Source organism: Hypanus sabinus, chromosome 8, assembly GCF_030144855.1.
Source record: "Hypanus sabinus isolate sHypSab1 chromosome 8, sHypSab1.hap1, whole genome shotgun sequence".
NCBI lineage: Eukaryota > Metazoa > Chordata > Chondrichthyes > Myliobatiformes > Dasyatidae > Hypanus > Hypanus sabinus.
The window spans coordinates 168,023,385-168,049,723 of NC_082713.1; the positions used below are offsets into that span (position 1 = coordinate 168,023,385).

Below are 26,339 nucleotides of genomic sequence, written 5' to 3' on the forward strand. Positions count from 1 at the left end.
GTAATCGTTAGATAAGTTGCCAATGAAAATTCAGTATAGCCACAAGCAAACAAGCATAATATAGGTATATGGACAGGAAAGGAATGGTGGGTTATGGGCTGAGTGCAGGTCAGTGGGACTAGGTGAGAGTAAGCATTCGGCATGGACTAGAAGGGCCGAGATGGCCTGTTTCTGTGCTGTAATTGTATACGGTTATATAATGATATATGGGGAACAAATATGATGAAAGCTTGAACTGAGAACATCGCTCTAGGTATTATTGTGTATTTAATATTTCAGTAATATTTGTGTAATATTGTAACTATTTTGTTGATTAAGCATTCTTGTTTATTTCAAAAACTCATTACAGGAACATCGATATGATGCAAAACTGGACTGAGAAGATGGAATTCAACCCAGATAAGTGTGAGGTGGTTCATTTTGGTAAGTCAAATATGATGACAGAATACAGTATTAAAGGTAAGACTCTTGGCAGTGTGGAGGATCAGAGGGATCTTGGAGTCCGAGTCCATATGACACTCAAAGCAGCTGCGCAGGTTGACTCTGTGGTTAAGAAGGCATACAGTACATTGGCCTTCATCAACCGTGGGATTGAGTTTAAGAGCCAAGAGATAATGTTGCAGCTATATAGGACCCTGGTCAGATCCCTCTTGGAGTACTGTGCTCAGTTCTGGCCACCTCACTACAGGAAGGATGTGGAAGCCATAGAAAGGGTGCAGAGGAGATTTTCAAGGACTTTGCCTGGATTGGGGAGCATGCCTTATGAGAATAGATTGAGTGAACTTGGCCTTTTCTCCTCGGAGCGATGTAAGATGAGAGGTCATCTGATAGAGGTGTATAAGATGATGAGAGGCATTGATCGTGTGGATAGTCAAAGGCTTTTTCCCAGGGCTGAAATGGCTAACACGAGAGGTGCTTTAAGGTGCTTGGAAGTAGGTACAAAAGAGATGTCAGGGGTAAGTTTTTTGTTTTTTTTTTACACACAGAGAGTGGTGAGTGCATGGAATGGGCTGCCGGTGATGGTGGTGGAGGCGGATATGATAGGGTTTTTTTAAGAAACTCTTGGATAGATACGTGGAGCTTAGAAAAATAGAGGGTTATGGGTAACCCTCGGTAATTTCTAAAGTAAGGACATGTTCGGCACAGTATTGTGGACCAAAGAGCCTGTATTGTGCTGTCAGTTTTCTATGTTCTCGGTTATCTGTATAAACATGTGAACTGCACGTGTTATCATGCTACCACATGATACATACGCACCTTGCTTAAAGGCATCTCAAAGTTAGACCTGCACTCCTGTGTCTTCCTTTGAATTAGTTTAATGTTTTAAAGTTACAAAACATAACAGATTTATGTTTGAATTTCCACTCTATATTGATCATGGGCTGTTACTACTTTGACAAATGTGCCATACAGTCATGTTTAAATGTAGCAAAAAGATGATCAGAAAACATAGAATTAACAAGTTGATTAAACCTAATGGAGTATTGATGAAATTAAATCCCATCTACATTTTCCTTCAGAAGCATGCCCTTCATTTTCACAACCTGGGGTTTAAATCCATGGGTTTCAGAGAACCTTCAGTGTGAGCTAAAGAGATACCCTAACATGCCCAGCTACATCTTGTGTGAGTGTGTTTCAATCATCCTCCTGATTTGTTTGCTGGACTGATTACAATAGAGCAGGCAAAAGTTTGCTGTTTCCAAGATGATTCCAATTAACATTGGCACACCTCATGGATGTGTGCTTAGCCCACTGTTCTACTCTCTCTACACCCATGCCTGTGTGGCTAGGCATAGCTCAAATGCCATCTGTAAGCATGCTGAAGACACAACTATTGGCAGAATTACAGATGGTGATGAAAGGGCATATAGGAGTGAGGTATGTCAGCTAGTTGAGTGGTGTCACAGCAACACCCTTGCACTTAACATCAATAAGATCAAAGAAAGAATTGTGAAGGGCAGGTCTAGGAAACACACACCAGTCCTCAGAGGAATCAGAAGTGGAAAGAGTGAGCAGTTTCATGTTTCTGGGTATCAATATCTCTGAGGATCTATTTTAGGACCAACATATTGATGCAGTTGCAAGGAATATAAGAGAGGAGCTATGTATATTTCGTGGGGAGTTTGAGATTTGGTATGTCACCAAAGACACACAAAAATTTCTGCAGATGTACCGTGGAGAGCATTTTAACTGGTTGGATCTCCCAGGTCATGCTCTGTTCTCATTGCTACCATCAGGAAGGAGGTACAGGAGCCTGAAGGCACACACGCAGTGATTCAGGAAAAGCTTCTTCCCCTCCATCAACAGATTTCTCAATGGACATTGTACCCATGAACACTAACTCACTATTTTTAATTTTTACACTACTTGTTTAGTTGAACTATTTAATATATACATTTACAGTAATTTGTTTTTTTCTCTGTTATTGTTCAAAGGTTCAAATGTCCAATTTAATGTCAGAGAAAAGTATACAATATACATCCTGAAATGCTTTTTCTTCGCAAACATCCATGAAAATAGAAGTGCCCCAAAGAATAAACAACAGTTAAACATGAGAACTCCAAAGTCCCCCCTCAACTCTCCCCTCCCGCTCATCAGCAGCAGCAAGCCATGATCCCCACTCCCTCACCATCAAAAGAAAGATGTATCGGTACCGTCACAACTCTGTATTACATTGTAGTGCCGCCACCATGACAACAAAATATGTCGGTGATATTAAACCTGATTCTGATTGTAATTGCGTCCAGCACAGGAGAAACAGTAATAGCTCTACAGGAATCATTAACACTGTGCAGATAGACAACCCACAGAAAGAGCCCCTTCAGCCCAACATGTTTCTGCAATCATAGACAATAGGTGCAGAAGTAGACCATTCGGCCTTCGAGCATGCACCGCCATTTTGAGATCATGGCTGATCATCTACTATCAATACCCGGTTCCTGCCTTGTCCCCATATCCCTTGATTCCCCTATCCATAAGATACCTATCTAGCTCCTTCTTGAAAGCATCCAGAGAATTGGCCTCCACTGCCTTCTGAGGCAGTGCATTCCACACCCCCACAACTCTCTGGGAGAAGAAATTTTTCCTTAACTCTGTCCTAAATGACCTACACCTTATTCTCAAATCATGCCCTCTGGTACTGGTCTCTCCCAGCATCTGGAACATATTTCCTGCCTCTATCTTGTCCAATCCCTTAATAATCTTATATGTTGCATTCAGATCCTCTCAATCTCCTTAATTCCAGTGTGTACAAGCCCAGTCTCTCTAACCTCTCTGCGTAAGACAGTCCTGACATCCCAGGAATTAACCTTGTGAATCTACGCTGCACTTCCTCTACAGCCAGGATGTTCTTCCTTAACCCTGGAGACCAAAACTGTACACAATACTCCAGGTGTGGTCTCACCAGGGCCCTGTACAAATACAAGAGGATTTCCTTGCTCTTGTACTCAATTCCCTTTGTAATAAAGGCCAACATTCCATTAGCCTTCTTCACAGCCTGCCGCACTTGCTCATTCACCTTCAGTGACTGATGAACAAGGACTCCTAGATCTCTTTGTATTTCTCCCTTACCTAACTCTACACCGTTCAGATTATAATCTGCCTTCCTGTTCTTACTCCCAAAGAGGATAACCTCACACTTATTCACATTAAACGTCATCTGCCAAGTCTCTGCCCACTCACCCAGCCTATTCAAATCACCCTGAATCTCCTAACATCCTCATCACATGTCACACTGCCACCCAGCTTAGTATCATCAGCAAACTTGCTGATGTTATTCTCAATGCCTTCATCTAAATCATTGACGTAAATCGTAAACAGCTGTGTTCCCAATACCGAGCCCTGTGGCACCCCACTAGTCACCACCTGCCATTCCGAGAAACACCCATTCACCGCTACCCTTTGCTTTCTATCTGCCAACCAGTTTTCTATCTATGTCAATGTCTTCCCCCCAAAGCCATGAGCTTTGATTTTACCCACCAATCTCCTATGTGGGACCTTATCAAATGCCTTCTGAAAATCAAGGTACACTACATCCACTGGATCTCCCTTGTCTAACTTCTTGGTTACATCCCCAAAAAACTCCAATAGATTAGTCAAGCATGATTTACCCTTGGTAAATCCATGCTGGCTCAGTCCAATCCTATCACTGCTATCTAGATATGCCATTATTTCATCTTTAATAATGGACTCTAGCATCTTCCCCACTACTGATGCTAGGCTAACAGGTCGATAGTTCTCTGTTTTCTCCCTCCCTCCTTTCTTAAAAAGTGGGATAACATTAGCCATTCTCCAATCCTCAGGAACTGATCCTGAATCTAAGGAACATTGGAAAATGATTGCCAATGCATCCGCAATTTCCAGGGCCACCTCCTTTAGTACCCTAGGATGCAGACCATCTGGACCTAGGGATTTGTCAGCCTTCAGTCCCATCAGTCTACTCATCACCGTTTCCTTCCTAATGTCAATCTGTTTCATTTCCTCTGTTACCCTATGTCCTTGGCCCATCCATACATCTAGGAGATTGCTCATGTCTTCCTTAGTGAAGACAGATCTAAAGTACTTATTAAATTCTTCTGCCATTTCTCTGTTCCCCATAACAATTTCACCCAATTCATTCTTCAAGGGCCCAACATTGTTCTTAACTATCTTCATTCTCTTCACATACCTAAAAAAGCTTTTGCTATCCTCCTTTATATTCCTGGCTAGCTTGCATTCGTACCTCATTTTTTTCTCCCCGTATTGTCTTTTTAGTTAAGTTCTGTTGTTCCTTAAAAATTTCCCAATCATCTGTCCTCCCATTCACCTTAGCTCTGTCATACTTCCTTTTTTTTTAATGCTATGCAATCTCTGACTTCCTTTGTCAACTACTGTGGCCCCTTTCCCCCTTTCCTTCTCCGGGGGATGAACTGATTTTGCACCTTGTGCATTATTCCCAAGAAAACCTGCCATTGCTGTTCCACTGTCTTTTCTGCTATGATATCCATCCAGTTAACTTTGGCCAGCTCCTCCCTCATGACTCCATAGTCTCCTTTGTTCAACTGCAACACTGACACCTCTGAGCTGCCCTTATCCTTCTCAAATTGCAGATAAAAGCTTATCATATTATGATCACTACCTTCTAATGGCTCCTTTACTTCAAGATCGCTTATCAAATCCTGTTCATTACATAACACTAAATCCAGAATAGTCTTGTCCTTGGTCAGCTCTCGTACAAGCTGTTCCAAGAATGCATCCCTTAGGCACTCTACAAACTCCCTATCCTGGGGTCCAGTACCAACCTGATTCTCTCAGTTCACCTACATGCTGAAATCCCCCATAACTACTGCGACATTACCTTTGCCACATGCCAATGTTAACTAAATGTTAACTCATAATGCCAACGTGACACATTGCTTGCATGTGATCTGCCTCATTCTATTCCATATGTCTATTCATGTCTCTGTCTAAATGCCTCTTCAAATTTGCTATTGTAGAGATGCACCTCCACCCTGGTTGGTGGGGCGGAAGTATGTTTCTACCAAAGGAGGTTTAACCTCCAAGAGGACCTCAACCTTGTAGGGTTTGGAGGCTTGTGTGCCTCAATGATGCGGAGAGCTTTGTTGGCTGCAGCCAGGGCTTTATGCTTTGGGCCTTGGTAGGATCACCCATGCCAAACAGGTCAAGGGTAGAGACCAGACTTAGAGTGGTCCACCAGTTCTCCAAGTTTGGGGGTTCAGCTCAGGGCCAAAACAAAATTGTTACAGAAATAGCATTGAAGAATTCTATGTGCAGTGTTATCCTGAGTCCTCACCTGGGACCTGCATGACTGACAGGAGTGAAAACCAAGAGGAAGTTACTGACATGGTGAAGGTAGCTCTGAACACCATTGGAGTTGGAGGACTTCCATTGCTTCCACATATGCCAGTGGCATAATGGGCAGTAACGCTCAAAGGAGGTGTAAGGTGCTCCTTCTCTCCGCTAGCCTACAGGTCACCCTTGGGCAAAGTGTAGCTCCTATGCAGCCTCCCGATCTGGGTCACGTGAAACCAAAGAAGCAGGTGGTGGATGGCCGTATGAGCAGCTGATACATAATCACAAGTCCTGATTATGCGATCACTGACCCCAGGCAGAGGATCTCTGAAGAGTATTGATAATGGCCGGGCTCACCCGGCTTGTAAAGACACTGCCCAGAAGAAGGCAATGGCAAACCACTTCTGTTGAAAAATGGAACCACGATCGCCTATGTCATACAGCGCAGTACATAATGATGATGGTGATTGTACCTTTCTACCACCTCCCCTGGCAGCAAGTTCCAATTAAATACTTTAAATGAACGTTGAACCCTGGTACTTCATTAATGTTCTGTAAAACATTTTCTAGCAGAATACCATAAGTTGTTACAGAATTTATGCTCAATTAATGTTTTAGTAATGCATTCCTCCTGATATCGTACTCATTTTTCTCACTAATTCCATAAAAATTGTTTTTGTTTGTTCTTTTACATTCATATGAAGATCTTTATTTGCCTTCAGGGCACCCTGTATTCTATCAGAGAGGAAATAAATTCAACATGTATTGGCTTCTTGTAACCAAATACTAAGCAGAACATTTACACTGTCATATAGCCCTCAGCCACCTTCCTCACACAGAGGAGAATGTAGTAAGGACTATTTTCTCCTTTACCTACCTGGCCTCAGTGAGGATAGAGTATTTCTTTATTGCTTCCCAACAGATTTCTAACAATATCAATAATAATTTCCATAAGACATCAAAACAGCGAGCTTTTGGTTTCCCCTCTCCCTCCAGAGTGAGAGAGAGCCTGACTGAGACATTGAAGTGTTGGGATGGACAGTAGTTTTTGATGGACTCTAGATCATGGTTTCTTTGGGGGCTCTGCTATTGCTTACGTGGTGGGTGGTGGGGGTTGATGCTTGTTGCTGGAGTGGGTGGGGGATGGTTGATGTTGTTCTTGCAGCAAGTGGGGAGAAGGGTTGATGCTTTTCTGCTGCTTGTGCATGGGAGGGGAGAGGGCTTTGGGGGTTCTGATGTTCTTCTGTCATTCATTCTTTGAGGTTTTTTCACTCAGTTTCATGGATGTCTTTGAAAAGTAAGAATTTCAGATTGTATACTACGTTTGTATATATGTTCTCTGATATTAAATTAAACCACTGAACCATTGAGCACAATAGAGCTATTGAGTCAGCTCCACCATTTGAACATGGCTGATTTATTTTCAGTCTCAACTTCATTAATTTTCCACCCTTTCCCAGATCGTCCATCCATTCTGTAACCACTCATTCCATCCAGATTTAATGAAGATTGTGTGGTTTGTTGTACATAATCGAAAGCTTGTTAATAAAGTCACAATCATCGGAAATGCTGAAAGTCCGTGTACATGATGCCAGCATATGCATCAATGTACTTAAAGTTCAAAGTTCGAAGTGTATTTATATATTTATCATCAAAGTCCACATATGTCACCATATACAACCCTGAGTTTCATTTTTTGTGGACATTCTCAATAACTCCATAGAATTTCTTTTCTTTCTCTGTACATTGAAGGTCTTTTTCGTGGGTTCTTTTGGGTTTCTTTCTTTAAGTGGCTGCTTGTAAGGAGATGGATCTCAAGGTTGTATAATATACGTACTTTGATAATAAATACACTTTGAGCTTTGAATAATAACCATAACAGAACCAATGAAAGATCACGCCAACTCGGGCATGGCCTGGTTCAGTATTTCACATTGGTTTTCCAGCTGACACAAACAACTGGAGGTAATATTGTTGGATTGAATGTCAGCCTCTTCATCTATGAACCATCAGTTTATTACATCAAAGTACCAGTATAAACTTTACCAGGGTTCCCAACCTTTTTAATGCCATGGACCACATCCATTAAGCAAGGTGTCCATGGACCCCAGTTTGGGAATCCCTGGAAGGGTTAAAAATTTTCAGCTGTTTATATTGTGATACATAGTGGCAAAACTGCAATATTATGCAAACCAGCTTAAAATACATTTTATAAAATTAGGTTATTGTATTCACTAAACACATTTGTACCTGTACAGGAGTAGTCATCAACTTTAATGTAGCCCGTTCTGCAGATACAGGTGTAGGATCCCAGACTGTTCACACAAATAGTATTCTCTCGGCAATAGTGTTTATCCTGAGCACATTCATCAATATCTGTGAATGGAAGCAAATTAACAGCAGAGTTAATACAACTACAGTACACTTAAACAATCACATGACATAATCAGAAAGCAAAATCCTGCAGGCATCGGAAATCTGAAATGAAAATAGAAAATGGTGGAAGTGGTCAGTAGATGTGGAGTGAGAAAGAGATGCACAATCTCAGGTCATTCAATAAAACAATTAACTTTCTTTCTCCATATATGCTACCTGACCTGCTGAATGTTTCCAGCATTTCCTTTGTCTTATAGAGAACATTATTGATTCTACTTCAGCCAACTGATTAACAAGGGGTCAGATTTTGCTGGTGAATGCTCTCAAATCTTAAACTTATGCACATGAATGGTCACGCACAGAAATTCCAAATTCGAACATGTCATATTTCTGCTGCAGGTTTTAAAGTGTTTTTCTATGAGGTATCTGATGACAGAGGTCTATCTTACCAAGATAACCCTGCATATATAATGGAAATTAACTTGCTGAGGCTATAGGGAACAAAAAATCATGGGAAAGGTAATTTCTTTCTTTAAATTTGTGTTTTAAATGCATTTTCATTAATTTAAAATTATTTTATTTTTAATAGCTTTTGTATTTTTCATTAAAACTCACGACAGCATGACCATCTGGCAAGGCAGGTGTACGGAAGCCTTCAACGACTCTCGGGAATTTTGAAGGCTGGATTTTTTTAGTGCATCGTTCAAGGCTGTTTGGACACTTGAAGCCTCATCGCATGACTCTAGTATGCTTTCAAATCAGCTAGATGAGCTCTGCACATCAGCTCAGGAGAGGGATGTCTTCTGACACTGATGGTCCCTAGCATGTAAATGACAGCAAACGCTATGGCATTATACACATCCAAAAAATACTCCTGTTGCATGTTATATAGACATTAACACCATTTCACTCATTTTCCATCTTTTTCCTTAATAGGGAAGTCCACTAAAATCTAAATAGGTGCACAAAATGGAGTAACACATTAGATTTGACCTTGTCTATTACACTCATAGTCATAACAAGCCCATTGGTCTCACTTGTCAATGCTGAGAAAGGTGCCTTCCTAAGCTGGTCATTGTCACGTGCCGTATCATATGACACAGGTGAAATCATGGTCTTCCATCATGACTATGATTGTTTGTGGCAATTTTTTCTACAGAAGTCATTTACCATTGTCTTCTTCTGGGCAGTGCTTTTACAAGATGGGTGACCCCAGCCATTATCGATACTCTTCCCAGACCATCTGTCTGGCATCTATAGCGTCTGTCTATGCACCAGCTGCTCATATGACTATCCACAACCTGCTCCCATGGCTTCATGAGACCCTAATGTTTGAAATTATCTGTATGAATAGCTTAATGAAGTTTTTCACTGTAGCTTAGTACATTTGAAAATAGTAAACCAATTGCAATCTCTATTTCTACTTCCAGAGAGGAATGCAATTGCAACATTTCAAAATCACATCAGACTCCTCTTTAACTGTGTACTTCTGAGTCATGTTATCACCAGTGGCAATATTTCTGCATCAAAATGCAAATTAGGTCCCCTTGTTCTGAAAAGAGACCTTCATGGGAAACATCAAGACTTTTTTAAGAATGGTATTCATCCCTTGGCTGCTCCCGGGTCATGTCTGGGAAACACTTCTGGGGTTCCATTACTTATTTTCTCTACCAGTTGTTCAGTAACACAAAATTTAACTGATATGTTCGATCGCATGCTACAATACATGGAAAGCATACAAATGGTGTTCAGTAGGAACCAATACCTTGGACTTCAGATCAGCTGACTACTGTTACAGCCAGGGGCGCATCTACGGAAAATAGTGCCTAGGGCAAGCACTGAAATTGCGCTCCTGTCCAAGCGTCTGACACCCATCTTTTAGATAACTTTGCCATAATATCAGCTCAAAAATACAAGTCAAGTTCATTAATCTTTTAATTAACAAATTATGGCACTACATGAAAATTATAACTGCACCTTCCTTGCTCTCTAATGATACTGTCCAATTTGAATGAAGGTCCTCCATCTCTGCCGGTGTTCAGGCCCTCCCTCATTAGGTCAGTAGCTTTTCTTGGTTTTCACTACTTTCAGTTATGCAAGTCCCATTCAGATGTAGAAGGATTCTTCATTGCTGTTGGCCCTGAGCTGAACCCCTGAACCTGGAGGACCAGTGGACAACTCTTAATCTGTCCTCCACCCCTTGACATGATCAGCTTGGGTGACCCCACCAAGAAGTAAAGCATAAAGCCCTGACTCCAGCCAAAGTAGGTCTCTGGGCATTGAGGTGAAGCCAAGTTACAATCAGGTTAATTCATTCCATATAACATGAAGAAAAGACAGCCGACAGAGAATTCAGTGCTGGTTATAGGACTCGATAACATCCCAGCTGCAGTACTAAAGTCCAGTGCTCCAAAGCTACATACATCTCCAACCAAGCTGTTCAAGTACAGTTACAACATTGAAAGTCATATGGCTAATTGCTTCCCAATCTGCCTAATTACCAGCAAAGTTATGGAAGTGGTCCTCACCAGCATCAACAAATGGCACTTACTCACCAACAACCTGTTTGCAGATGCCCAGCTTGAGTTATGCCATACCTTGAGTGATGAGGTCCAGACCTCATGACACCTCTGATTCAAAAGCAGGGCAAAAAGTGCAGGGTAGCATAGCCTGTAGCCGTTAACACTTTACAATGCCAGTGAGTGGCGTTCCATTCCTGCTGCTGTCTGAAAGGAGTTTGTACATTTTTCCCGTGACCGCCTGGGTTTCTTTCGAGTGCTCCAATTTCCTCTCCCATTCCAAAGATGTACAGGTAAGTTGTGGTTATGCTCTGTTGGTGCATCAGCTGGAAAAGTGAGCTAAAAATAGTGGATGGAATTTAAGATGAGGTCACAGCCACAGCCTCCTACCCTGGTGAGATAGGGACACGCCTGTCCTAACATGCAAAGTCAGCTCCGGTGGACTGGGAGGATAAGATCTACAGTGAGACCAAATGACCAGGAAGGAGGTACTGTGGAAGAGAGCGGAAGGCATGACAGGGCACAGAATAAGTCAAGCTCATCCACTGCAATCAAGGAAGATACCAGTTTGTGATATTTGTTCTGAAGTCATGAGAGTGGAGCTGCCCCAGTGAAATGGCTTTTTCACAATTTCTTTCACACAGACATATGTCATCGTCGGACACAACAGACAACCACCAGCCTCACTAACATCCCTGAAGGTATGGGTGGGTAGGTTAAGGAAAATTTGGGAGGGAAGAGATTTTATTCATGTTTGCAAAACATTTGTTTGACAAAGGAACAACAGAGGAGGATTAGTACATTGTTAATCTTAGTTCTTATTTAAATGCAATTCAGAGAACTGAAGGACCAACATCCCAACAAGAATAGTAACAAAGATAATGGAATATTCATTCAAAGACAAGTTAGAAAAATACCTAGAAACCAATGATAAAAGTATAGACTGTACAGGTTTTGAAAGGAAATGCTGTGCTAATTTGACATCGAGTTTTTTGCAGAAGTTTGCTCTTTCATTATGTGTTGTGTTGTACGACATAAGTGATCATGGTCTTTCCATGACCATGAGTGCCTTTTTCTACAGAAGTGGCTTGCCATTGTCTTCGTCTGGGCAGTGTCTTTACAAGATGGATGATCCCAGCCATTATAAATACTCATCAGAGATTGTCTGCCTTGCCTCTGGTTGCATAACCAGGACTTGTGATATGCACCAGCTGCTCATACGATCATCCACTACCTGAAAACATGGCTTCATGTGACCATGAATGGGAGCTAAGCAGGTACTACACCTTGCCCGAGGGTGACCTGTAGACTAGCAGAGGGAGGGAGCATCTTACACCTCCTTTTGTAGAAGCATATCTCCACCCTGCCACCCTTGCAGAGGCAACAATGGATAAAGAAGCAGATATAATACTTTTACTCTCACAGTCCTTCACCGTGAATATGTTTGCAGAACATGGAGCCGGGTGTAGAGAACAAAATTTTCAGAATAAATATCATGTTGCCCTCTAAAGACAACACTATGACATTTAAGGGACACCTGCTTGGATTAACAAAAGGTCAGAAGTGATATTTCTCAGGAATCAGTTCCAGCAATGTTTATAGACAATTTACACTAATGATTTGGACTCGGGCATCCATTCTAAATTTGCAGATGACATCAGATTGGGTAGTGAAGCTAAAACTGAAAACATGGTTTAAAAAAATCAGGAATATAATTAGTAAGTTCTCAGAATTCTTACTTGCTTAAAATATAGAGAAGGAGATGGTGGCGCATTTTGATAAGGAGTTCCAGTCAAATTTTAAAATAACAGAAAAGGGAACAAGGGGTGTTATGTATTTAATATTTCAGTATTATTTGGGGCAGTACAGTAGTGTAGTAGTTAGCACAACACTTTACAGTACAAGCGACCATGGTTCAATTCCGCTACTGCCTATAAGGCCTATGTAAGTTTGTACTATAAACTGCCTATAAGGAGTTTGTACATTCTCCCTGTGACCATATGGGTTTCATCCAGCAATTCTGGTTTCCTCCCACGATCCAAAGACGTTCAAGTTGGTAGGTTATTTGGTCATTTTTAAATGTCCCATGATTAGGCTAGGGTTAAATCAGGGGATTACTAGGTAGTGTGGCTCGTAAAGCTGAGAGTGTGTGAGTGTGCCTGTAAAAAGTATTCAACCCCTTCAAGTTAGTATTTATTAGATGCACCTTTGTCAGTAATTACAGCCTTGAGTCTGTGTGGATAGGTCTCTATAAGTGTTGCACATTTGGACAGTGCAAATTTTCCCTATTCTTCTTTACAAAACTGCTCAAGCTCTGTCAGATTGCATGGGGATCGTGAGCGAACAGCCTTTTTCAAGATCAGCCACAAATTCTCAATTGGATTGAGGTCTGGACTCTGACTTAGCCACTCCAGGACATTAACTTTGTTGTTTTTAAGCCATTACTGTGTGTCTTTGGCTTTATGCTTGGAGTTACTGTCTTGCTGGAAAACAAATCTCCCAAGTTGCAGTTCTCTTGCAGACTGTATCAGGTTTTCCTCCAGGATTTCCCTGTATTTTGCTGCATTCATGTTACCCTCTACCTTCACGAGCCTTCCAGGGCCTGCTGCAGTGAAGCATCCCCACAGCATGATGCAGCCACCACCACGCTTCATGGTAGGGATGGTGTGTTTCTGATGATGTGTGGTGTTCAGCTTTTGCCAGATATAGCTTTTCGTCTGATGGCCAAAATCTCAATTTTGGTTTCATCAGGCAATAGAACCTCCTTCCAGCTGGCTTCAGAATCTCCAACATGCTTTCTGAAAAACTCCAGCAGAAATGTCATGCGAGTTTTTTTCCCAATAGTGGCTTTCTCTTTGCCACTCTCCCATAAAGCTGTGACTGGTGAAGCACTCAGGCAACAATTTTTATATGTGCAGCCTCTCCCATCTCAGCCACTGAAGCTTGTAACTCCTCTAGAGTTGTCATAGGTCTCTAGGCGGCCTCCCTCACTAGTCCCTTTCTTGCACAGTCACTCAGTTTTTGAGAACAGCCTGCTCTAGGCAGATTTACAGTGATGCCATATTCTTACCATTTTTGATGATTGACTTAACTGTACTCCAAGGAATATTCAGCGACTTGGAAAATTTTCTTGTATCCAAAAACACCTTCTAGATACAAGTGTATTTTTACTGCTATCAATTGAAACACCTTGACTGCACACAGGTCTCCAAAAACAGATCTCAAGTTAACTAATATGTTCTAGAACCAATTGGCTGCACCAGTGATGACTTAGTATGCCATACTAAAAGGGGTGAATATTTATGCAATCAGTTATTTTGTGTTTTATATCTGTAATTAATTTAGATTACTTTGTAGAGATCTGTTTTCATTTTGACACAAAAGTCTTTTTCTGTTGATCAGTGTCAAAAAAAAGCCAAATTAAATCCACAGTGATTCAATGTTGTAAAACAATAAAACATGAAAGGCGGTTGAATACTTTTTATAGGCACTATATATATATATACACACACACACACACACACACACACACACACACTGTATTTAGTCAGATTTAATACAGGTTATATGTAAAAATATGTGAATTGGACACTTCATCACACTCCCATGTAACACATGGGTACCTTGCTTAAAGTAAACACAAAGTTAGACCTGTATTCCTGGATTCCTGTCTCTTTCTTAGAATTAGTTTAATGTTTTAAAGATGCAAACATAACAAGGGGCAAGATAGAAATATCACTAAGCAGTGACAGGTGATGAAACTGACTAGAAAGAAACACACTTGAAGATACATTTCTAGATGAACAGAACTAAGAAGACAGTGCTGGCCCAGAGAAACAGGTATTATAACTTTGGTTTGCCCAATTATTATGAATCTCTGGAACAGAAGTATATAAAGCGAATGATACAAAAGATTGAGGTCAAAATTGAAAGGTTACATAAATTGCAAGGAGTGAATTAGTGGGGCATTTCTCTCAGAATGAGTTGGTTGAGTAGAGTTCTGCTGGATATTTGCTAAGACAACACATAGGAAACCCAGGAAACAAGGTGGCATATGCAAACTCCACACAGACAACAATGGAGGCCGGGATTGAATCTTGTTACTGGAGCTGTAAGGTAACAGCTCTACCTGCTGCAAATGTGCCACACACAAGGACAGAGTTTTTATTGATTGATTGAGATACAAAGAATAGGCCCAACTGGCCCTTCAACGCCACGCCACCCTGCAATCGCCCGACTTAATCCTAGCCTAATCACAGGATAATTTACAATTATAATTTACAGCTAACTTACCAGCAGTAGGTCTTTGGATTGTGGGAGGAAACCAGAGCACTTGGAGGAAACCCACGCAGTCACAAGGAGAACATACAATCTCCTTACAGGCAGCGGCGGGAATTGAACTTGGGTCGCTGGTACTATAAAGCATTGTGCTAACCACTACACTACTGTGCTGCCCAAGAATACAAAGAATACGGAGCGTGGAACACCCAACACAATGGGCAATTGAGGTAAACAACATAGGTACACAGAAGAAAGCTAAATGAACTAAAATGAACTAAAACTAAAACTAAATAAAGCTAAATAAAAGCTAATAAAAGCTAAATGGAGCATTTGTCGGATCGGATTGTATTCATTAGAGTATAGAAGAATGAGAGGGGATCTCATAGAAACATTTGGAATGTTGAAAGGCTTGAACAGAGTAGATGTGGAAAGGCTGTTTCCCTTGGTGGGTGAGTCCAGGACAACAGGTCACAATCTTAGAATTAGAGGGTACCCATTTAAAACAGAGATGAGGAGAAATTTTTTTAGCCAGAGGGTCATGGATTTGTGGAATTTGTTGCCACATACAGCTGTGGAGGCCCAGTCATTGGGGGGTTTTAAGGAGGAGATTGACAGGTATCTAATTAGTCAGGGTATTAAGGGATATGGGGAAAAAAAAACAGAAATTGGAACTAGATATAGTTTAGCTCATGGTGGAGTGGCAGAGCAGACTCGATAGGCCGAATGGCCTACTTCTGCTCCTTTGTCTTGTGATCTTGTGAACACATGAGAAGGAAGTGAAAAGAATCTGAAGTGGCTTGGACATGTGAAGCATAAAACAAACTGCAGGAGGAACTCAGCAGGTCAGTCAACATCTGTGGATGAAACTGGACAGTGTATGTTTCAGGTCAAGACCTTTCACCTGGATGGAAAAAGCAGTACAGATGAGTCAACTCACAATGTCTATTGTCCATTTCAATTCACAGATGCTGCCTAAACCATGGAGATCCTCCTGAAGTTTTTTTTTCCTCCTTTCTGCTCCAAATTCCGGTACCCTCAGTATTGTGTGTTTCCATCAAAAGTATACAGTGAATACTGGCCTCAAATATTAGAAGTCAGCTTTCCCATTCAGTGCTATGGACTCCACACAGCCCAGTTGGTTTCTGTACTTCATTCTATCCTCCACATTTCACTATCTTCTACATTCTAGGATTTCATTTATCCTCTCTCAGTATTCAGCCAAGTTCAGGATTCTGCTCAAGTAAACTATGACTTCGCCTTCTTAAATGTTTGCTATATTAAGCAAAGAAGTATTTCACTGTTCTTATGAAATATATATGTCACAATTAAAATTCCACAGAAATGCACAGCAAGGCTTTCCCTCTTACATAGCCCTCTGGTTTTCTGTCATCCAGGGGCCTATCTAAGGGTTTCTTAAATGCCCCTAAAAGACCTGGGTTCAGCTCCGCCAGTGACCTGTAAGGAGTTTGTACATTCTTTACTTGACCATGTAGATTTCCTCCAGATGGTCCAGTTTCCTCCCACATTCCCAAGACGTACGGTTTTAAGTCACTACAGTTGTGTATCGCCTAGTGCGGCGCTATTACAACTCAGGTTGTTCTGGAGTTCAGAGTTCAATTCCAGCGCCGTTCTGTAAGGAGTCTCTGTATGTCCTCCCAGTGGAATGCGTGGGATTTCCTCATGGGGCTCGGATTTCCTCCCATAGTCCAAAAACGTGCCAGGTAGGTTAATTGGTCATTGCGACTTGTTCTGTGATTAGATTAGGGTTAATGTTGTTTGTCGGGATTGCTGGGGTGGGTTAGGGCTGGAAGAGCCTGCTCTGCACTATATCAGTAAATAAATAATAACTAATTTAAATTTGATTTTAAGTTATTAATTGAAGTCAACACTTTGGTGAATATTTTTCCCCATATATACAGTTTTCAACATAATGGTTTTAATGGACTCTAGGCCAAGGGCTCTTTGGAGCTTCTGCTGTTACATGCATGGTGGTTGTGGGGGGGAGGGTGGAGAAGGCTGGGATGGTTGGTCCTCCTGCTTGTGCAAAGGGAGGGGAGGATGGATGGGAGCTTCAATGTTTCTATCATTCACTCTATTGGGTTTCCTGTTTTCGGGGATGTCTGTGAAGAGTACAAATTTCAGGTTGAATACTGCATACATTGATATTAAATGAACCTTTGGGGGGGGGGGAGAGGGAGAAAGAGAGGGGGGAGAGAGGGGGGGAGAGGGGGAGGGGGAGAGGGGGAGGGGGAGGGGGAGGGGGAAGGGGGGAGAGGGGGGGAGGGGGGAGGGGGGAGGGGGGAGGGGGGAGAGGGGGAGAGGGGGAGAGGGGGAGAGGGGGAGAGGGGGAGAGGGGGAGAGGGGGGAGAGGGGGGAGAGGGGGGAGAGGGGGGAGAGGGAGAGGGGGAGGGGAGAGGGGGAGAGGGGGAGAGGGGGGGAGGGGGGAGAGGGGGAGGGGAGAGGGGGAGGGGAGAGGGGGGGAGGGGGAGAGGGGGGGAGGGGGAGAGGGGGGGAGGGGGAGAGGGGGGGAGGGGGAGAGGGGGGGAGGGGGGGAGGGGGAGGGGGGAGAGGGGGAGGGGGGAGAGGGGGGAGAGGGGGAGAGGGAGGGGAGGGGGGGAGAGGGGGGGAAGAGGGGGGGAAGAGGGGGGAGGGGGAGAGGGGGAGAGGGGGAGAGGGGGAGAGGGGGAGGGGGGGAGGGGGGGAGAGGGGGGGAGAGGGGGGGAGAGGGGGGGAGAGGGGGGGAGGGGGGAGAGGGAGGGAGAGGGAGGGAGAGGGAGGGAGAGGGAGGGAGAGGGAGGGAGAGGGAGGGAGAGGGAGGGAGAGGGAGGGAGAGGGAGGGAGAGGGAGGGAGAGGGAGGGAGAGGGAGGGAGAGGGAGGGAGAGGGAGGGAGAGGGAGGGAGAGGGAGAGAGAGGGAGAGAGAGGGAGAGAGAGGGAGAGAGAGGGAGAGAGCACGCTACTCCTGGCCTTTATGTTTGCTTTGATATTATCATTTATTTCCTTGTCAGGGTTTGAATGTCAAAAGGGTATTTTTTATAAATGTGTTGCCAGAGGCTGAGACTTGAGTTTACAATGAATGGAGGGCTAGAACAACAAGCCAGAAATTTGCATTTATATATCTTGTTATTGTTGTACTTATCACAAAACATGTCCAATGAATTATTATGAAATGTACTGATCGACTTCAGGCAAATGCAACAAGTATTTTATAAATGGCAAGACTCCATAAATTATACTGAAATACCGTAGCAATAATTCTGCCTGTGTTGAATCGGAGAGGAATACACAGGTTGATTCCAGAAGAACATCTCACTATTCTTCGAATCTCTTGGCATTCAATGCACCATTATAACAGACAAGTACAACCTTAGCTTAATGTCAAGGGGTGGTACATCTAATAAAGCAATATGCCTTCAATAATGAACAACAAATTGCAAAATACATGCCCAGATCACAGTAGTTTCAATCATAAGCCTCCAGTTTAGAGGATAGGACACTCAAAAATTAAGGCAAGGTTGGAATGATCTTGGTTCCTGGACCCTCAACACTCGAACAGTGTTAGAGTGAGTGCCCTTCAGAAGTATGACATTGTCTCTAAGGCAATGAGATGATGGGGAATATTATATATGTGTACTTTCGTATTATTCCTCAGTTTCTCCTAGAATCATAGAAAAGTACAGCACAGAAACAGGTCCTTCAGCCTATCTAGTCCATGCCAAACTACTTCTCTGTTATTAATTAGCTTCATCAAGAAAAGCAATACAACCTCAACATTTGCAGGCTTTCTGTATTACTTCCAGCTCTTTTTTTATTTTATAGAGATACAGTATGGAAAGAGCCCTTACAGCCCTTTGAGCCGAGCCGCCCAGTAATCCCCCGATTTAATCCTAGCCTAATCACGTGACAATTTACAATGACAAGTTAACCTGCCAACCGGTATTTTTGTTTTGGACTGTGGGAGGAAACTGGAGCACCCAGAGGAAACCCACACAGTCACAGAGAGAACATAAAAACTCCTTACAGGCAGTGACCGAGTCCTTGGTAATGCATTGTGCTGACCACTGCACTACCGTGCCACCCAGTCTGAGGAAGAATTCTTCAGGATAAGAAAGTTAACTGGGGTACCCCCTGCTAATATTTATACTGACTTGCTCTTAGCCAAAAACACTTCACACAGGAGAAGAAATTTGCCTCCTTGACAAAATTGAGAGTGGAAAAAAAGGGGAAAAAAGTCAGATGTTATAAATTACCCCTTAAGGGGTAATTATGGCACTGTACAAGCACACAATATTGCATTTACTGCTTTGCAACATCCCGGGCTGCAGAAAATGTGTCAAGTGCTTAATGGAACTGTTTTGGATCCTAACTCTTGTTGAAGGATCCCGCCGTAATCGTGTTGCATACCAGGAGACCCGATAATCAACAATCCTTATTTTGCTATGCTGTTACCAGTAGCTTCTTCTTAGTTTAATCAAGGAGCTCCTTGTTAGTTTCTGTGTGCTTCTGGCAATATAAAATGTCTTTGCACTACCTGAAAGCCAGCACTTCAAAGAGGCATGCTTGCTTTGCAGTGAACATAACTCAATTACGGCGGCAGCTGTAAGATTGAGGTTCAACTTCTGTTGCTGTATATAAAGACATTTTATGTTCTCCTGTGATCATGTGGGTTTAGTCCGAGTGCTCCAGCTTCCTCCCGCAATCCAGAGACTTACGGTTAGGGTTAGCGACTTGCAGGCATGTTATGTTGGCACTGAAGATGTGGTAACACTGGTGGGCTGCCCAGCACAAACCTCGCTGATGTGATTTGATGCCAATGATGCATTTCACTCGAATGCATACATTTCACCGTACGTGATGTCTTTCGAAACTAATCCTTCATTTCTAGCTGTGCATTCTGATTTTAAAATACTTGTTTATGCTGAGAAGGCACTAGTGCTGCATCTCCTGCATTGCAGTGACACACTAATGCAAGCTTTAATCATTTTAACTTTTTAAAAGCTATTTATTAATGCTTTTTGGGAGGGTGATTTTAGATGCATATCATATTATACTGAGTTAAATATTGTATGTAATTAGTTTTGCTACAATAAGTGTATGGACACTGGAAAAATGTTGAATTTCCCCTTGGGGATGAATAAAGTATCTATCTATCTATCTTTTAAACATGCATATATATTTTAGAAAAGGTTTCTTTGATACCAGTAGGAACAAAATCTCCTCTGACTCCAAATTCGCTGCAAATTTTCAAACAAAGCTCAGTTCCTTTCCTGAAATCATTGCATAGACAATGCCTACCTTTTTAAGATGTTCTCTAAAACAATGCCTCAATCAAACTTTCACTCGTCCACCTCAATATATCTTGTGTGGCACAGCATCAAGATTGATTTGATAATGCTGCTTATGGAACACAGTGTCATGAAGTGTGAAATCATTCACTTTGGGAGCATAGACGATTTTCTAAATGGAGAGAAAATTCAAAAAGCTGAGATGCAAAGGAACTTGGGAACTCTCATGCTGCATTCCCTAAAAGGTTCATTTGCAAGCTGAGTCAGTGGCGCAGAAGGCAAATGTGATGTTATTATTCATTTCAAGAGGACTAGAATGTAAAAGCAAGGATGTGATGTTGAGGCCTCAGTTGGAGTATTGTGAGCTGTTTTGGGCCCCTAACCTAAGAGAGGATTTGCTAACTTTGGAGAGGATTCAAAGGAGATTCATGAAAATGATTCTGGGATTCTTGGCTCTGTAAGGCACTCGTGAGACCACACTTGGAGTATTGTTTGCAGTTTTGGGCTCCTTATTTTAGAAAGGATATTCTTATGTTGGAGAGGGTTCAGAGAAGATTCACAAGAATGATTCCAGGAATGGAAGGGTTGCCATATGAGGAACGTCTGGCAGCTCTTGGGCTGTATTCCCTGGAGTTCAGGAGAATGAGGGGGGGGGGGGGGATGTCATAGAAACACTCTGAATGTTAAAAGGCCTGAACATATTAGATATGTCAAGGTTATTTCCCATGGTAGGGGATTCTAAGACAAGAGGGCATGACTTCAGGATTGAAGGACGTCCATTTAGAACTGAGATGTGGAGAAATTACTTTAGTCAGATGGTGGTAAATCTGTGAAATTTGTTGCCTCGAGCAGCTGTGGAGGCCAAATCATTGGGTGTATTTAAGGCAGAGATAGATGTGTTCTTGATTAGTCAGGGCATCAAGGGGTATGGGGTGAAGGCAGGAGAGTGGGGATGACTGGAAAAATTGGATCATCCCATGATTGAATGGCAGAGCAGACTTGATGGGCCAAATGGCATACTTCTGCTCCAATTCTGATGGTCATGGATTGAAAGGATTGTCATATGAGGAGTGTTTGATGATTCTGGGCCTCTGTTCACTGGAATTCAGAAGAATGAGGGGTGACCTCATTGAAACCAATCAAATATTAAATGTGGAGAGAAAGTTTCCTATGGTGGAAGAGTCTAAGACCAGAGGACAGTCTCAGAATAGAGGGGCATTGTTTTAGAACAGAGATGAGGAGGAATTTCTTTAGCCAGAGCATGGGGAATCTGTGGAGTTTGTGCCACAGGTGGCTGTGGAGGTCAAGTCTTTAGGCTTATTTAAGGCAGAGGTTGATAGATTCTTGATTAGTCAGGACATGAAGGAATCCAGGGAGATGGCAGGAGATGGAGTCTGAGAGGGAAAATGGATCAGCCATGATTAAATGGCAGAACAGACTCGATGGGCCAAGTGGCCTGATGCTGCTCTTATATCTTTTGGTCTTGTAAGTATCCTTGTACTTTACTGAGTTAAAGGTGCTGCATTATTAAAGTCAGCTTAACAACTGGAATGTTCCATTTCCACTTGGTAAAATAATGTTATTGGCAGCTTGTGCATAAAATATAAAGGAAACACAGGATTGAAATTCAAGCCCACAACACTAAGTACCTGATGTAGCTAACACTGGAAGTGTGCGTTATCCTGACAAAAAGGAGAATGGAAATGGAATGTGAGCACTAGACAGAAGGAGGTCACTCTAGATTTATGGGAAGTGCAAAATTTAGCACAGATCAGTCGGGCCAAATAGCTCATCTCTGTGCTATTTCTTGCATAACTGATAAAAACCTCAGCAGTGAAAGCAAAGTGTTGTTTAATTCAGTCAGCTAATAAATACTTAATGTTCCTATATCAGCAAGGACAGGAAGATGAATTTATATCATATTTTATTAAAGTAAAACTCTCCGCTCTACATGACCTACTTTGCTCCGTTAACAATATGAGTACATTGGGTTGGAGGGCTGGGGAGAGGATTTAGCAATTTTTAGCTATTTTGGGTACAGCGTCTTAATTAATCTCAACACCCCAGCAACATTTGACTCTTTAAGACGGAATTTCTTTAGCCAGAGGGTGGTGAATCTGTGGAATTCATTGCCACAGATGGCTGTCATGGCCAAGGCACTGGGTATATTTAAGACAGAGGTTGGTGGCTTAGTCACGGAATGAAGGGATTTGGGGAGAAGGAAGAGATTGGGGCTGAAAGAGAAATGGATCAGCCATGATGAAATGGCAGAGCAGACTCGTTGGGCCAAATGGCCTAATTCTACTCCAATATCTTATGGTCTTATTTGTTTCCATCTGATCATCTGTATAAACTTATTATATTTTTTTTAAAAGAGTGAAAAATAGAAAACTGACATCAATTTACTTTGTATTTGAATAAAATGTTCTTTTTTGACAAAAAAATGATGTATGCCAGGTCTTCAATAACATCTAGGAACTCCAAAATCCTTACGGCTTTTCCTCTTTATGTCCTCACTGCAAGGACCCATTGACATGACAGATTACCAGCTTGCTTTACATTTCTGCCAAATGTGTTTTTGTTGTAACTGGTGACAATAAATCTGGAATAAAAGGCTGCCATTGCTTAAAATTTTTCAACTGATGGCTGTCATCCAAGGAAAAGACTAGCTTCACAAACTCTTGGCCAAGCGATAATGAGTGGAAATCAACTGAGACATTACAGAGTCATGGTAGGAAAGGCAATGCCATTGATTCTGTTCTGTTGTTCAGTTCGTTTGTGGCAATCCACACCTCAATCCCATTTATCAACCTTTATGTTTGTTCTAAGTTCAAAGTAAATTTATTATCAAAATACATATATGTCAACAAATACTACCCTGAGATTCATTTTCTTGCAGGAATTCACAGTAGAACGAAGGAATACAATAGAATCAAAGAAAAACAACACACAAAGACAACAAGCAACCAATGTGCAAAAGGAGACAAACTGTAAATACAATAAAAACTAATAATAACACTGACAACACAAGTCGTAGAATCCTTGAAAATGAGTCTATAAAAAAAGACCATGAGATATAGGAGCAGAATTAGGCCATCGAGTCTTTTCCACCAATTCATCATGGCTGATCCTTTTCCCTCTCAGTCGCGATCTCTTGACTTCGCCCCATATCCCTTCATGCCCATATCATCCACAAACTTAGCCACAAAACCATCAAGTCTGTCATTGACATACAACATAAAAAGAAGCAGTCCTAACATAGACCCCTGTGGAACACCGTTGGTCACTGACAGCCAACCACAAAAGGCTCCCTTTATATCCACTCTTTGCCTCCTACCAGCCACTGCTTCATCCATTCCAGTTTCTTTCCTGTAATACCATGGGTTCTTAACTTGTTAAGTAGCCACATGTCTTGCACCTTGTCAAAGGCCTTCTGAAAATCCAAGTACACAATGGCCACCAATTCCCCTTTGTCTATCATGCTTGTTATTTCTTCAAAGAATTCCAACAGATTTGTCAGGCAAGATTTTCCCTCAAGGAAACCATGCTGACTACAGCCTATTTTATCATATGCCTCCAAGCACCCAACAACCACATTCTTAACAATTGACTCCAACTTCTTCCCAACAATTGGGATCAAACTAACTGGCCAATCATTTCCTTTCTTTTGCCTCTGTCCTTTCTTGAAGAGTGGAGTGACATTTAGAATTTCCCAGTCTTCCAGAATCATTCTTGAATCTAGTAATTCTTGAAATGTCATTATCAATGGCTCCACAATCTCTTCAGCCAGCTTTTTCAGAACTCTGGGGTGTACACCATCTGGTCCAGGTGATTATCTATATTCACACCTTACAGTTTCTCAAAAACCTTTGCCCTAGTATTGGCAACTTCACACACTTCTCACCCCTAACACTCTGGAATTTCCACCATACTGCTGGTATCTTCACCATGAATACTAATGCAAAACACTTATTCCGTTCATCGGCCATTTCTTTGTCCCTCACTAGTACCTCTCCAGCATCGTTTTCCAGTGGTCCGATATCCACTCTCGTCTCTCCTTTACACTTTATGTATCTGAAGAAACTTTTCTTATCTTCTTTAATATTATTAGGTAGCTTACTTGTGTATTCTATCTTTTCCTTCTTAATGACATTTTTAGTTGCCTTCTGTTGATTTCTATAAGCTTCCCAATTCTCAAATTTTCCACTAAATTTGGTCTGTTATATGCCCTCTCTTTGGCTTTTATTTTGGCTTTGACTTCTCTTATTAACAATGGTTGTGTCATTTTCATTTTAAAATGATATTTCATCTTTGCGATATACAGTATAAGTCCTGTGCCTTTTCATTTGCTTTCAGAAATTCCAGCCATTGCTGCTCTGCCATCATCCGTGCCAATGTTCTTTTCCAGTCAGTTTTGGCCAACTCCTTTCTCATGCCTCTGAAATTCCCTTTACTCCACTGTAACACTGATATATCTGACTTTAGCTTCTTCTCAAATTTTAGGGTGAATATGATCATATTATGATCACTCTTCCCAAAGGGTTCTTTTACCTTAATCTCTCTAATCAATTCTGGATCATTGCACAACATGCAAATCAGAAGATCTGATCTCCCTAGTAGACTCAACCACGAGTTACTCTAAAAAGCCACCTTGAGTCCATAGGTTGTGTTCAATGATTAGTTTAGATGCTGCCTGACTTGATATTTTTAGTTATTTACTGCAAGGCCACTTTGTTGTGGATTCTCCAAAAGACACGTCACTCTGTATTAATTTATGCATTATAAATAAACCACCCCTCCATAGAAACTGCCTGATCTGCTGAGTTCCTCCAGCATTTTGTGCATGTTGCTCTGGATTTCCAGCATCCACATATTTTCTCATGTTTGTGTCAAGACAATAAGAGCTAAGTTTATGATTCTTTCCTCTCCTCCTTCCCCCTTCCAATTAATAAAAATAGCACAGATTTATAAACTCAATTCCTCGAATTCTTACCAAATGCTCTCTGGAAGTACTTTTAGTACAGGCTTTTTATGACTTCTCATCCCTTTAAACCATTGTCATGAGCCCCATGGGCCTCTGCTGCTTCCGGTAGTGCCTTGGGCTTCTAGATTTCTCGAGCACCTGGATTTACTAATTGTTATCATAACTAGAGTTGTTAAGCCCTTGTGATTTCTGTTTAATCTTGTTGAGTTAATTGTGTTTGGCACAGCTTGCCTGCATTGTACCATTATTTAAATAATCTCTTGGTTAGCACTGTAGCAGAATCCTCTTACATTTCTGGAGAATGATTTGTCTCAGGGTGTTGCTCAGTTGTGCCTTTAATACTCTGTTGGTGTTCCAATGTCAAACCCTTATGTTTCCGTCTCTTCATGGGGAGTCTGCCATTCCTCCGCACCCGGCTTTGGTCATTGTCAGCGCTCCCCGTGACCAAGTCTGCCATTCCTCCGCACCCAGGTTCAGTCCTGCAAGCACACACTGTGATAGGCATTCCTTCCCAAAATGCTACTTCTATGACTCTTCCCTTTTCTAATAAATCAAGCATGAAGATCAACCACATTATTTGCTTACAGATGCTTTCCTTTAGATAATTTAAAAGGAAGCTATTGAACTGTAACTTCCTTTCCCATACATGAGTAAATCCTCCCAAATATGCAGATAGCCTTGAACTTCTAACTGGATGCAGGTGACTTGCCTCATTAGTTGGGATATTATACAACTTAAAATTTGTAATGAGCTCATTACACTGTTCCTTCTTAAGCCTGATGTTGTGATCCCAATCTTTTAATCCCATTTTAATGTATTAAATTTGCCTTTATTAATGGGATTCAACTTAAAAAACAGAACACATAATTCTACCGTCAGCTCTGCTGTATATCATTTACCAAATGAGTACAGACCCACACTTAAACCTATACACAGACCAACCAGAAAGCTGTGATTTGTGGCCCCTACATTCCAGGGAAAGCAAAAAACATTTATTCCTTTATCATAGTCAGATCAGTGTCTCAGAATGTAAACAGTCATGTTTTGATTGTGTGGCTTCTCTTAACACAGCAGCCACTATCATGTTCTTATAGACAATAGACAA

The 26,339-nt window shown here is 41.8% G+C and overlaps 1 protein-coding gene across 1 annotated transcript in view; it reads right to left on the minus strand.

Moving 5' to 3' along the window:
- The window catches only part of LOC132398695 (protein kinase C-binding protein NELL2-like), a 305,511-nt gene that overhangs the window by 175,188 nt on the left and 103,984 nt on the right, over nucleotides 1-26,339 (minus strand). The window contains exon 13 of the mRNA XM_059978482.1: nucleotides 8,041-8,166. Coding sequence (XP_059834465.1) covers nucleotides 8,041-8,166 — 126 coding nt within the window. The remainder of the gene's footprint in view (nucleotides 1-8,040; nucleotides 8,167-26,339) is intronic.